Consider the following 12,139-nt stretch of genomic DNA (forward strand, 5'->3'; position numbering starts at 1 on the left):
ATCAGCAGACCCAAATCTTCCTTCAGTTCATTTCTTCCTGACCCTTGTTTACGTCTTCCTCTCTTTCAGGCCGATTTGCAATGTTATCAAACAATAATCTTCAGATTATGAACATCAGTAAAAGGGATGAAGGCATTTACAGATGCGAGGGGCGAGTCGAGGTTAGAGGAGAAATTGATTTCCAAGATATCTTTGTCATTGTGAATGGTGAGAAATAATTGCTACCAAATATTATTAGAATTGTGTTCTTGCTATATTCTCGCTATAATGTCTACAGGGGTCTGTATGAGTATTCACTTATTTATTAAAGGGTATTTTTCACCTTTTTTAGGCTCCACTCCATTGGAATGATTTCTTTAGCCCCCACTTTGTCCATTAATTTTAGTATCCAATGTGCCAAGTAGTATCTGTTGTCAGGTGGGTGGTCCTGGGCTGTCTGTTCCAACCTGGAACCATCCACCAGACAGAGAAAGAGAACCTACTTAGCATATTTGGTGGTAAAATTAATAGCATCAATTGTTAGGGAATAGGGTTGAGCCAATCTTTTCAGGATCGATTTTAAAATCCAATTTCCGATCATTTTTCATTCGAACCCGATCTCGATCCCAATTCCGATCCCAATGCAAGTCAATGGGATTTTTTTATTAATCGGAGATCGGATTTTAAAAGCAATCCTATTCACTATACAGCATGGAATCTAACAATTGTTAGAATCCACGCTGTGCAGTGAATCACTAAAGTAGCCAGAGGATTTTTTTTTTTAAATCCTCTGGCTACTTAGTCCCCCCTGGTGTCCACTTACCTCCAGAGATGGCTGGTCCGGTGCCTTCCTTCTTCTTCGCTTCGCTGCCGCTCCATGTTGCTCTTCTCCCTTCGTTGCCCCCTCCCTGCCAGGTTAGGAGAGTGTGGGCGGGTTAGGAGAGTGTGGGCGGGTACTGAGAGGCGAGACATCACGTCACGTCTCCCACCCTGTACCTGACCACACTCTCCTAAGCCACAAGCCCCACCTACCTAGCACTTTAAACACTAACCTGGGAGGCGGGGCAACAAGGCAAGAAGACTGCAGCGTGGAGCGGCATCGAGGACAAGGAGGGCACCGGAGCCGCCATCTCTAGAGGTAAGTAGCTGCTAGAGAGGTTTAGTTTAGCCTCCCATTCGAATGAATGGAAGCAGCCGGCGTGCAGGGGGTTAAGGCTGTGTGCCGGCTGTTTCCATTCATTCCTATAGAACTGCAGCAGAGCCTTCACACTGAGTATACAGCGTATACTCAGTGTGAAGGCTAAGCAAAGCATTGTGGGAAAAGATCACCGATCTCGATCCCACATAAAAAGATCGTGTTCGGAATTCCAATCGCGATTGTGAAATTTTCTCGATCGCCGATCGGAATCCGATCTTTTCCCAACACAATCGCTCAACCCTATTAGGGAACTGTGGGCCTGGAGAAAAAAGTTGGACTGTGCCAAAATTATTGCAGTGGTACCTCTTGAAGGGTGCAAAGAGTTAGAGTCCATGGAGTACATGGAAAGTCCTCTTCAAACAAAATGTTGAAACTATTCTGAAATGTTAATCTTTTAATTTGGCTTCTGATAATCTCATAATCTGGAATTTGGACTGAATTCTAATGACTTATTTTTAAGAGAACCAATGATTCCATGGGGCTGTACATTTGGCGAGGAATCTACATACAAAATACACAATAACAAGTACAATAGACTAATGCTATAACCGAATGGTACAGTAGGATAGAGAGACCTGCCCATGACGATTTACAGTCTATAAGGGAAGGTGGATAGAGACAATAAGTGGGGTAGAATCTCTTCAGATGATGATGTGGTGGCTCCAGGATTGTTGATGGTTGAGGGCTTTCATGGACCAATGATTCTTCATGGTCCTCTTGAAGGTTGCGATTGTGGGCGACAGTCTTATTAGGCCCTACATGGTGCCATGGGGGAAAGTTCCAAAATATAAGAGATGCGCAGGAGAAGTCTTGAAGGCAACAGTGTGAAGGGTGAAGAAGAAGCTCTTGAGGGTATCAACGATTTCATGTGGGTAGTAGAGATTTGGCCGGAGACTTATGGAGGGGACAGGTTGTGGATAACCTTGTATGTCAGTGTTAGAAATAGGATCAAAGGATGAAAGACAATAAGGGAGCAAGAGCTGTAAGGTTTGTCTGTGTATTTTCGAGGTTTAGTGTTATCTTATAGGTATCTCCAAATGTGGTTTTGGAGATTTGTTTTAGTAAAGAAGATATCATAGATCAAGGTTTATTAAAGAGTAAATGTTATTTTAAATATCTTCAGTTCAGGTGAATATAAGACACTTTCTAGTATAACTTATGAGAGGAAAGTGCTCCTGCCTGCTACACTGCTCAATTCACTGCCAGAGCTTTCTCTCACCAGAGCTTTATTCTACCTATAATGGTCACTTGCTGTTATAAAAAGTGTTATACAAGAAATAAATCTTACTATATCCATTGGCAGATTGTTTCTCTGTGCTGGCTCCTTACTCCCTGAGATCCTCCTCCCAACCTACCCATAGAGATCAATGTAATCTGATCTGTGAGTGAGCTAAACCATCACTCAGACAGATCTCTCAGTGAAGTGAGCAGTTTATCAGGCAGGAGAGGAGTTGATAACAGGAGATAGGAGAACTTTCATCTGATACAAAGTTTCTTATATACACCTGAACTATTCATTTCCAAAAGAGATGGAAGCAAAAGTTACTGTGCAAGAGACAAATCAATGCAAAAGATTGAACATATGCACAAACACATAGACAGACACCTGGGTGACCTTCACGGGGACACATTCACTTTTGCTAGCAAACTATACTTTAATATGGTATGAGGGTCTGAGAATATTGGTTGGTCTAAAAACTCTCAATTTCTATTGTTGTGGAATAAACTGATATTTTCCCATTATATGGCTAGGAAAATAACAAGTCTCTGGCCATCAGTTATACACAATGAAATATAGGAGCGGCTGCTTATTTCTCCTGGAAATATATCATTGCCCAAAGTCCATTCTGTAATATTTTCAATTGTATGTTACAATAGAGTAAATCGAAGAGCAACATCAGAAATTTCAGGTGTGTCGCACATTCAGGATTGTTGAGATTTGTTCCAAAAATGTTGGGTCCTGATGGACTGGAGTCAACAAGTTCATTGCTCCATATCACTTAGACTGTCAATAGCTGAGCTGAGACTAACAAAACAAAAGTGACTGACGTTAGGCAACCAGAAATCGGAGAGAAACTGACAGCAACATGATTGAGACAGTCAAGAGTCGGTGTGAACTATGACAAGCCCCGAGCAGAGATGGGAATTTCATTTCAATGTTACAGTTTCCCAGGCACTGTAAGAAATCGTAAAGTAAAAAGTCGCCAACCATTCTCTGCTAAACCGTGCAAACGACAAGAAATCCATAATCTAGTGATGGGATAATGTTACGAATTCTGGTAATAAGTTAAGTAGGCCAACGCTTGATGGTTTCATAACTGTGAAGATCCCAAGGAATTGCGGTATTGATTCTGGTTTTTACAATTAAGTAAGTCTGGAAGTGAACGCAACGCGAGGACCGTGAAATAATTTAATATGATGGGTGAATCAAATACGTCCTAATTCTAGTAAATGTTATTTATTAAATATTAATAATATAAAGGTAGCAAAGTGTAAACTGACACTTAGCACATTAAATGCACTGTTACAGCAAACTTTAAATTGACATGTTAGACAACAAATGTTATGACACTATGTATTAGGGAGTCTGTCAGCATCAAAATGTTATTAATCCAACACCAGTACCTTATAGTGCTCAAAGCCGAGGGCACAGTGTTGATATTGGTTTGCAAATTTTAACAAACAATTGCTTTTTATTCCTATGCAAATGAGCCAAGAAAACATCGGGGGTGTTCAGGGTCAGCTGAGCATCGTGGCAAGATCTTCCTTTCAATACCCCTCCAAGTGCAGTGATATACTTGGAGCTTTCTCCTCATCCTCTCAAGCAAGAGGAAGATCTTGCTGTGATGTTCAGCCACCCCAGAACCCTCCCCCGGTAGACTCTTTTTCATAATACAGATGTGTCCTTCCTTTTTTTTTTTTTTCGTCCGGATCTGTCCAGATATGTTGGTTATGCGATAAGCTTTTCAAGACAATATTGTTTTCTGATATTGTGCTACAAAGTGATATCCTATAGAGCTGGCGCCACCCGGTGGTTTTGTTATGAATTTCAGCCTTTTGCTGATATTTTGTAATGAGAAGTCGGGGTTTTAAAGTTGTTTGAGCTAATTTTATTTAATATGCTTCACGTATACACCTGTATGTATGGCGGCCCTGTATGTATGATAAGTGGTGGCCCTGTTACTATGTGTGAGACCAGGTAACACGAACTTATTGACTTCTGAGTATTCATAACTATATATAGTATTACTGTTAAATTAGAATTATAATGTACATCACTATGCATGAGCCCAGTAACGTATAGGGCCAATTTCTTTATGGTATAGCTGTAAATTTATCACCTCCCAGTGGTTGCAAGGTGAACTGCAGCCGGTCAAGCATTTAGCTAGCTTGTCAAGGTAATGGTTTTGAATTTGTAGTGTGATAAATTTGAGTCCTTAAATGGTCCCAACCTTTCCAACAATCTTTGCATAGAGAATTCATTTAGAAAAATACAAGGAACTTTGTAACATATCTTACTTCCACTCTGAAATCTCCTCCTGAGACGCACTACAGCTCAGATTACACATGTACATAGAAATTTATAGAGAGTGGAGGAGGAGGGGTGAATAGGATCTGGGAGAGAAGGAATCAGCAACAATGGCTGAGACTGATACTAGCGTTGAATAGACAGTTTCTAGCACAGCCCATGTGCTTTATTTATATTAATACAGTCAGTACTTCTCTACTTATGTCCTGCACAATCCTGGGGTTGATTATGGGTAGGAGAGAATACATGTTACAGATTATTGACTTCCGCCAGAATAGGCAGAACTGCAAATAATAGAAAAGGCCTGTGGAGGGAAAACTGCTAAAAATGCAGAATATTCGTTATATGATGTACAGTGGTAATGTTACTCTTTATTCATGAACATGGAGTAAATGGGAGGCGGCATTTTTTTTTTTTTATTGGCGGTTAATTACTGTGTTATTGCAATAAGTAACTACCAATACTTTCCCTCACCTATCCACGCCCCTGTCCTGCTCGCCCTCCGCTTCCGCCTCTAGGTGGTGCTGCACTTGTTACGATGCTGAGGAAAGCCGAGACGCAACAGTGCCCCAGCGTTTTTCAGCATCAGCTACAATAAACCCTGGAGGTAATAGCGGAAAGCAGCATGTACGGAACAGGTGAGTAAGGGTTAATGCCTTGTATTCTTTGTGGGGGTCGGGTAAAAACCGGGGTCCTAAACTTAATAGCGGTGGGAGTGTATAAAAAAAAGAGGATCATATACAGCCTGTGGCCTTTAAAAAAGGAGTCATATACTGAATGGGGCTAAAAAAAAAAAGGGTCATATACTGTGTGGGGGCAAAAAAGGGGGTCATATAACCCATGGAAGGCAAAAAAAAAAGGTCATATACTGTGTGTGGGCCATAAAAAGGCATCATATACTGGGGGAGGGGGCAGAAAAAGGGAGTTATATTGTGTCCTTCTTTATCTATCTTATTGGTTGGACATGTTCAGATATGTTATATAAAAAGTTAAAGGGTTATTTCCATCTCGCTAACTCACTGTCAAGATGGGAATAACTTCTCCCAAGTCCTGGCCCCTAGGGCAGGACGTATGGTATGAACCAAGTAGTGCTGGTCTAGGCTACCTCTGCAGCTCCCATAGAAGTGAATAGGATGTCCCACCATAGCACAGCTAAGCTACACTGTTTATGTATCTCCGCAGTTATGGAAATAGTGTAGTTGTAGTGATACGTGAATATATGGAGGATTGGCTGGTGGCGATATGTGAATTTCAACCAGCGCCGTAACTAGAAATGGCAGGACCCCGTGGCGAACTTTTGATATGCCCCCCCCCCCCGACCGACACCGAAGACCTCGACCGACCCCTCCTACGCATTCCTGCGCGCTCTATTATGCCCCATAGTGGCCCCTGCACACAGTATTATGCCCCATAGTGGCCCCTGCACACAGTATTATCCCCCATAGTGGCCCCTGCACACAGTATTATGCCCCATAGTGGCCCCTGCACACAGTATTATCCCCCATAGTGATCCCTGCACACAGTATTATCCCCCATAGTGGCCCTTTCACACATTATGCCCCATAGTTGCCCCTGCACACAGTATTATGCCCCTTAATGGCCCCTGCACACAGTGTTATGTCCCTTAGTGGCCCCTGAACACAGTATTATGCCCCATAGTGGCCCTTTCACACAGTATTATACCCCATAGTGGCCCCTGCACACAGTATTATGCCCCTTAATGGCCCCTGCACACAGTGTTATGTCCCTTAGTGGCCCCTGAACACAGTATTATGCCCCATAGTGGCCTCTGCACACAGTATTATACCCCATAGTGGTCCCTGCACACAGTATTATCCCCCATAGTGGCCCCTGCACACAGTATTATCCCCCATAGTGGCCCCTGCACACAGTATTATCCCCCATAGTGGACCGTGCACACAGTATTATCCCCCATAGTGGCCCCTGCACACAGTATTATCCCCCATAGTGGCTCCTGCACACAGTATTATCCCCCATAGTGGACCGTGCACACAGTATTATCCCCCATAGTGGACCGTGCACACAGTATTATCCCCCATAGTGGCTCCTGCACACAGTATTATGTCCCATAGTGGCTCCTGCACACAGTATTATGTCCCACTGTGGACACCCATAAACAATTATACTCTGTTTTTTTTTTTCAGACCTCAGAGTATAATAGTCGGAGACCTAGGAGTATAAAAACATAAAAAACTACTGTTTCTTACCTGTCCCCTGGCTCCTACGCTGTCGACCTCCGCTGCCTTCCTTCCTGAATGACGTCGAATGTCACATGACCCAGGACGCAGGCCGGGTTCATGTGACGTCAGAGACGTCAGACAACTAGGAAGGATGCCTGGCAGGATCGTGGAGAGGTAAGTAAGAGTGTTTGTTATGTTTCTTACCTCTCCCGGTCCGCCAATCATTATACTCGGGGGTCCAAAAAGACTTTATCTCTAGGTCTGCAAATTCTTGCCTTATCTGATAGGGATTGAGCATTTTGTTTTATTTATCCAGATCCATTCAGCCATTCCAGGTATATAAGCCTTTTGATGTAAATTAAGGTTTACTTGCCAAAAAAGTGGTGACGTTGTGTTTTCTCTGGGGACTAGGTCTCTGTGTGCTGTATGTCATGCAGTGTTCCCACCCACTTGGCTAATAGACCCTTATTTGAATCAATACTAAAAGTGCTGATATCATTGGAATCACTGAACAGATTTATTTAGACAAAGAATCAAAATGACACCAGATGAGGTATGTCTCTTGTGACTGGTTAATGGAGTTGTCCTGGATAGAGATGAGCGAACACTAAAATGTCCGAGGTTCGAAATCCGATTCAAACAGCCGCACACTGTTCGACTGTTCGAACAGATTTCGAACCACATTATAGTCTATGGGGGGGAAATGCTCGTTTCAGGGGTACACAAAATTCGATAAAATTATACTTACCAAGTCCACGAGTGACGGTTGGGCTGGATTCTCCTTGAAGTCTTCTCCCGGCGCAGCGTCCCTGCATCTTCTTCCGGCTGGAATTCACTCTGCCTAGGCATCGGGGCCTAGGCAGAGCTGACTGCGCATGCGCGGTCGGCTCTGCCCGGCCCGACGCCTGAGCAGAGCTGACTGCGCATGCGAGGGCACGCCCGCGCATGTGCAGTCAGCTCTGCCTAGGCCGGATGTCTAGGCAGAGTGAATTCCAGCCGGAAGAAGATGCGAGGACGCTGCACGGAGTAGACTTCTAAAGGTAAGAGAAGAACCAGCGTTGATTGGCAGAATGTATAGCATTCTGCCAATCAACGCTGGTTCTGCATCGAACCTTAAACTTCGAACAGCTAGTAGTGTTCGATCGAGTACGAGTATCTCGAATACAGTAGTATTCGATGGAACACCTACTCGATCGAACACTACTCGCTCATCTCTAGTCCTGGATAAATTGATATCTCTCATCTAAGCTAAACACCCCCTTTCCCCCGCATACCTTCTAAATCCCTTACTGTACCAAATCATAGGTACAGGCCACATTTTCTGATTTTTTTAGGTGACTTTCTAATTTTCTTGGTTTCCAGAAATGGAACATCACCTATACTAACCCACCGTATCATACTTACCTGTCTTCTGGACAGGGTCTTCTGGGCACAAAATGTCACATGCAGAGTAGACAGCACTCCGATTCTATTGCGGGCATCAAGAACAGGATGTGTCGATTGCCACAAAGAAGTGAGCCCCTGTGCCCAGAAGATCCTACTTGGAAGACAGATAAGTATGATGGGGTGGGAGGTTGAGTTAGTTTGGAAGGACTAGTAGTGGGAGGGCTAGCTAGGGAAACAGAGAGGGGGTGTGAGTGAGAAAGGGAGGGGAAGGGATTGAGATAGTAAGGGGGAGGGAGTCAGCTCTGAGTGACACAAGGCATCATGGTAGTTTTAGGAAAGCAGAACAAGAAGATACCCATGTAAACAAATGTAGAAGATGTCAGGAACTCACAAAGTATCCAAAAAAAGGGACCCTACGCTATGTCATATCTGTAGGCAAAGGGAATAGAGAAGGGGAAGACATTAGTCCGAAGACCATATCTCAAGAATAAATTGTCTTTTTGTTAGTTCTGGATATATATATATATATATATATATATATATATATATATATATATATATATATATATGTCACTTTATTATGGCATTGTCGGGTAATAGAGATATTTGGCAAGTGTCATTTTCTAATTATTTCTGGGACGCCATAACATTTAACGCCAGAGACGTACTTGGCACCTGAATATGCCTTTTCTTCGTATTATGGGCAATTTCCAGCATGGTTAGGAGACCATGTAGTTCTCGGTCCTTGTTGTTTATTCCTCTCCCTTACTAGTCACTAGGTGTCACATTCAAGCTTCTTTTGTTCCTTTGATCTTGCATTTAAGGACAAAAGTACACGGCTTTTCTTCTTAATATATTGATGAGCGAATCTCGGGCGAATTTTACCTTAGCAAATCAATATTTCAGAAAGCTTATGTGGCATCAATGTGTAATAAGAGACAAGTCGTATTCTAGCGACATACAATCTCCTCTCGCTGAATTGTTGCCATGGAAACTGCTAAATAACAAGTATATAAAATATCTCGGCATTGAAAGTTCCTAATATTATGCCACCTGTAATAGTAATACTTATAAATAGGTAGGTGTAATCGTAATGCCAAGCGACAAGCCCGTGGAGGTCGTACAGCAGGTCCTGCAGAGGCAGCATTTAGGAAAATCGGCTTCAATCAGAATATGTTTTTATTATGTTCCAAAACTAGTTAAAAAAAAAAAAAAAAAAACACTAGAATGAGGCTAATAATACTACAAAAATATATGAACAGAGGCTGAGCTGCAATAGATCTATAGGGCCATCATCTGCTTCCGGACCTACTGTGTTGAAAACAGCTGAACAGATGGGGGTGCCAGGTATCAGACATCCACCCATTGGTTTTTGATGGTCTATTCTAAGGACATCCTTGGAATAGGTCATCAAAATATTGGATAAGCCCTTAAACAGGACCATTCACCACTTCACCCATCTAAAAGTCAACGCACCGTTATTCTCCAGCCCCCACTTCTCCCAAGCCGTTGTTTCAGAGCCCAGAGTATAATACGTGGAGACCCAACAGAGATGAGTAAGCATATCCAACAGTCTTACTCGCCTCTTTTATGCCCTACTGCAGTGCCCAGTGGTCCTTTTGAGTCTTCTTTAAGCCTCTTTCCGCCTCCTGAATGACATCACTTCTTCTGAGACCTGTGATTTGGCCTCATCATGATGTCGGCGGGTGGAAAAGGTCCAAAGAGGATGCCAAAGGACTGAGTCCAAAGGGGTTCAAGAGTAGACAAAGAAGACGGTAGGAGGCGCTCTGGTCGAAGTCAATTCTTTATTCAAACATGCAACGTGTTTTGGGTTGACCACTCTTTTTCAAGTGGGTACACACTTGAAAAAGGATGGTCAACCTGAAATGCGTCGTGTATTTGAATAAAGAATTGACTTGGACCAGCGTGCCTCTTTCCATCTTCTTTGTCTACCCTTGGCTGTCCTAGATGCTGTTGTCAAGACCTTGTTTTGTTTAATAAATTTGATGTTTTTCTGTTGGGTTTGGTCTGTGGTCTTGTGGTGTTTTTTGGCCATTAGGCTATCTGCTTGGGCATTTGGCATCAGCCTTTTGAGTATACCTGAGGTTCTATGGATCAAACCTCAGGTGTGGGCCATTATCATTATCCTATGGGACTATCCTGGGGCCTTTATTAGGAGGAGGGCTGGCTTTCCCAGTTGCTGGTTTTTGTGGTTACCACCTAGAATGCTTGGCTCAGGGAGGAATATTGTTTGGTAGGTTTGCAACTGACTAGGAAGTGGTGTGATTGTTTCTTTGTGTGTGAGTCTGGTTTGTCCCTCCACACTTCTACTCTGCCCTGTCCTTCAGTTCTGTTTGCCTGGCACTATCTGGTTGTTTGTGAGGTTCTGGGTTCCAGTTTGTTTTGTCCAGTCTTGTGTTAACCTTTTCCTCACCTCTCCTCATTCTCTTGTTGCATATTGTGTTGTGCTGCGTGTCTGTTGTCCAGCACATCCCATCCTGTTTGTTGTCTGCAGCTGCACCTTGGTTTCTGCAGGGGTGACCACCTTAGTATCCAGTCCCTAACTCTCTTGTAGCTCTCGCCCTATCTGTCGGCTAGGCCTTTGTGTGAGAGAGCCAGGAGTTGTCTTGGGCCAAGGCTAGCTTGGGAACAGTTGACCACCACCCGCAGGTATGGCCTAGCTAGCCGCCGTAGCGTCAGGGATAGTCTCCTTCCCCTGTTTCCTTTAGCGGTGCAGTCTGCAGTCCAGATTCTTGGTCTGGTCATAGACACGAATGTAACAGCCGTTACCATTGGTCTGGTGTAACAGAGGTTTGGCTGCTGCTTCTGGAGTCCATTTCACCAGAGGGGGTCCCACCATCCATTGGAGACCCCCAATTATAAGTCTACATAGTGGTTGTGAGCTATTTTCACAACCACAGAAGCCTTCCTATTTGTGTTATATTATTTTTATTTCCACTACAGTATCACACAATTAGTGCTTGGTGCTGTACATTTTTTTTCTCTTCTCGGTACATGAGTCCAATGGGGGTAAGTAAGACTGTTTGCTATGTCTCCTCACCACCCCTGAAGGGACTCCATAGTATAATAGTAGTTCTGGATCAGAACGAACAAGTCTGGCTCGAAAGAGAACAGGCAGGTGCGTCCAAAAATAGCCGGCAAAAAATCTTGTGAGCTTTGCTTATCTCTGACAGTGACTTCCACCGTCTCACCACTCTTACTGAAAAGATCTCCTTCTTGCAAAATATCGAGCTTGATTTTATGTATCAATAATTGCTGTGTACTCTGTATATGGGTGAAGGTGGGCGGCTGCGTTCACACCGCTTATTAAATGATGTTTTATTGTTAAGGAATGTGACTGGTAGAGAGACAGACGAGGAGAGAGTCTTGTAGTTAGTGAATCCGTGACACTGAGTAAATTTGCTAGATTTGCATTTACACGTGAATGCTCCTATCATGCCTCAGAGCTTTGCATGATCATGACGAGCTGATAATATATAGTGCAGACACATTTCTAGATCCTTGCACAGTGTTTACAAATATTTGCGTGCTGTTATCTCACAGGCATTATCAGATGTTACCAAAGCAGCTCTGCTACGAAAACATTGATACATGGAATCGTTGCATCCGTGTCTAGTTCTCTCACTACTGGTATATATCCAGCTAGCAAGCTCCACCGAGACAATAACATGAGGATTCACCTATACAGAAACCACGTTCAACTTCATTTACTCCTTTGGTCCAATAGATCATTTGTGAATCGCCCAAGTGACATTGGATTTTCTGTTAGGTTGCCAAATCCTGTGCATCCCAAAGAAACACTCTTTCAAGTCTAACACAACCTAT

General features: G+C 43.3%; 1 protein-coding gene across 3 annotated transcripts in view; it reads left to right on the forward strand.

The window, feature by feature from the left end:
- Positions 1-12,139, forward strand: part of NCAM2 (neural cell adhesion molecule 2) — a 393,282-nt gene that overhangs the window by 254,371 nt on the left and 126,772 nt on the right. For all 3 annotated transcript variants that reach the window (XM_075263468.1, XM_075263470.1, XM_075263471.1), the window contains exon 5: positions 70-207. In XM_075263468.1, the coding sequence (XP_075119569.1) occupies positions 70-207 (138 nt within the window). The remainder of the gene's footprint in view (positions 1-69; positions 208-12,139) is intronic.

The sequence above is a fragment of the Leptodactylus fuscus genome, chromosome 2 (assembly GCF_031893055.1).
Source record: "Leptodactylus fuscus isolate aLepFus1 chromosome 2, aLepFus1.hap2, whole genome shotgun sequence".
NCBI classification, from domain to species: domain Eukaryota; kingdom Metazoa; phylum Chordata; class Amphibia; order Anura; family Leptodactylidae; genus Leptodactylus; species Leptodactylus fuscus.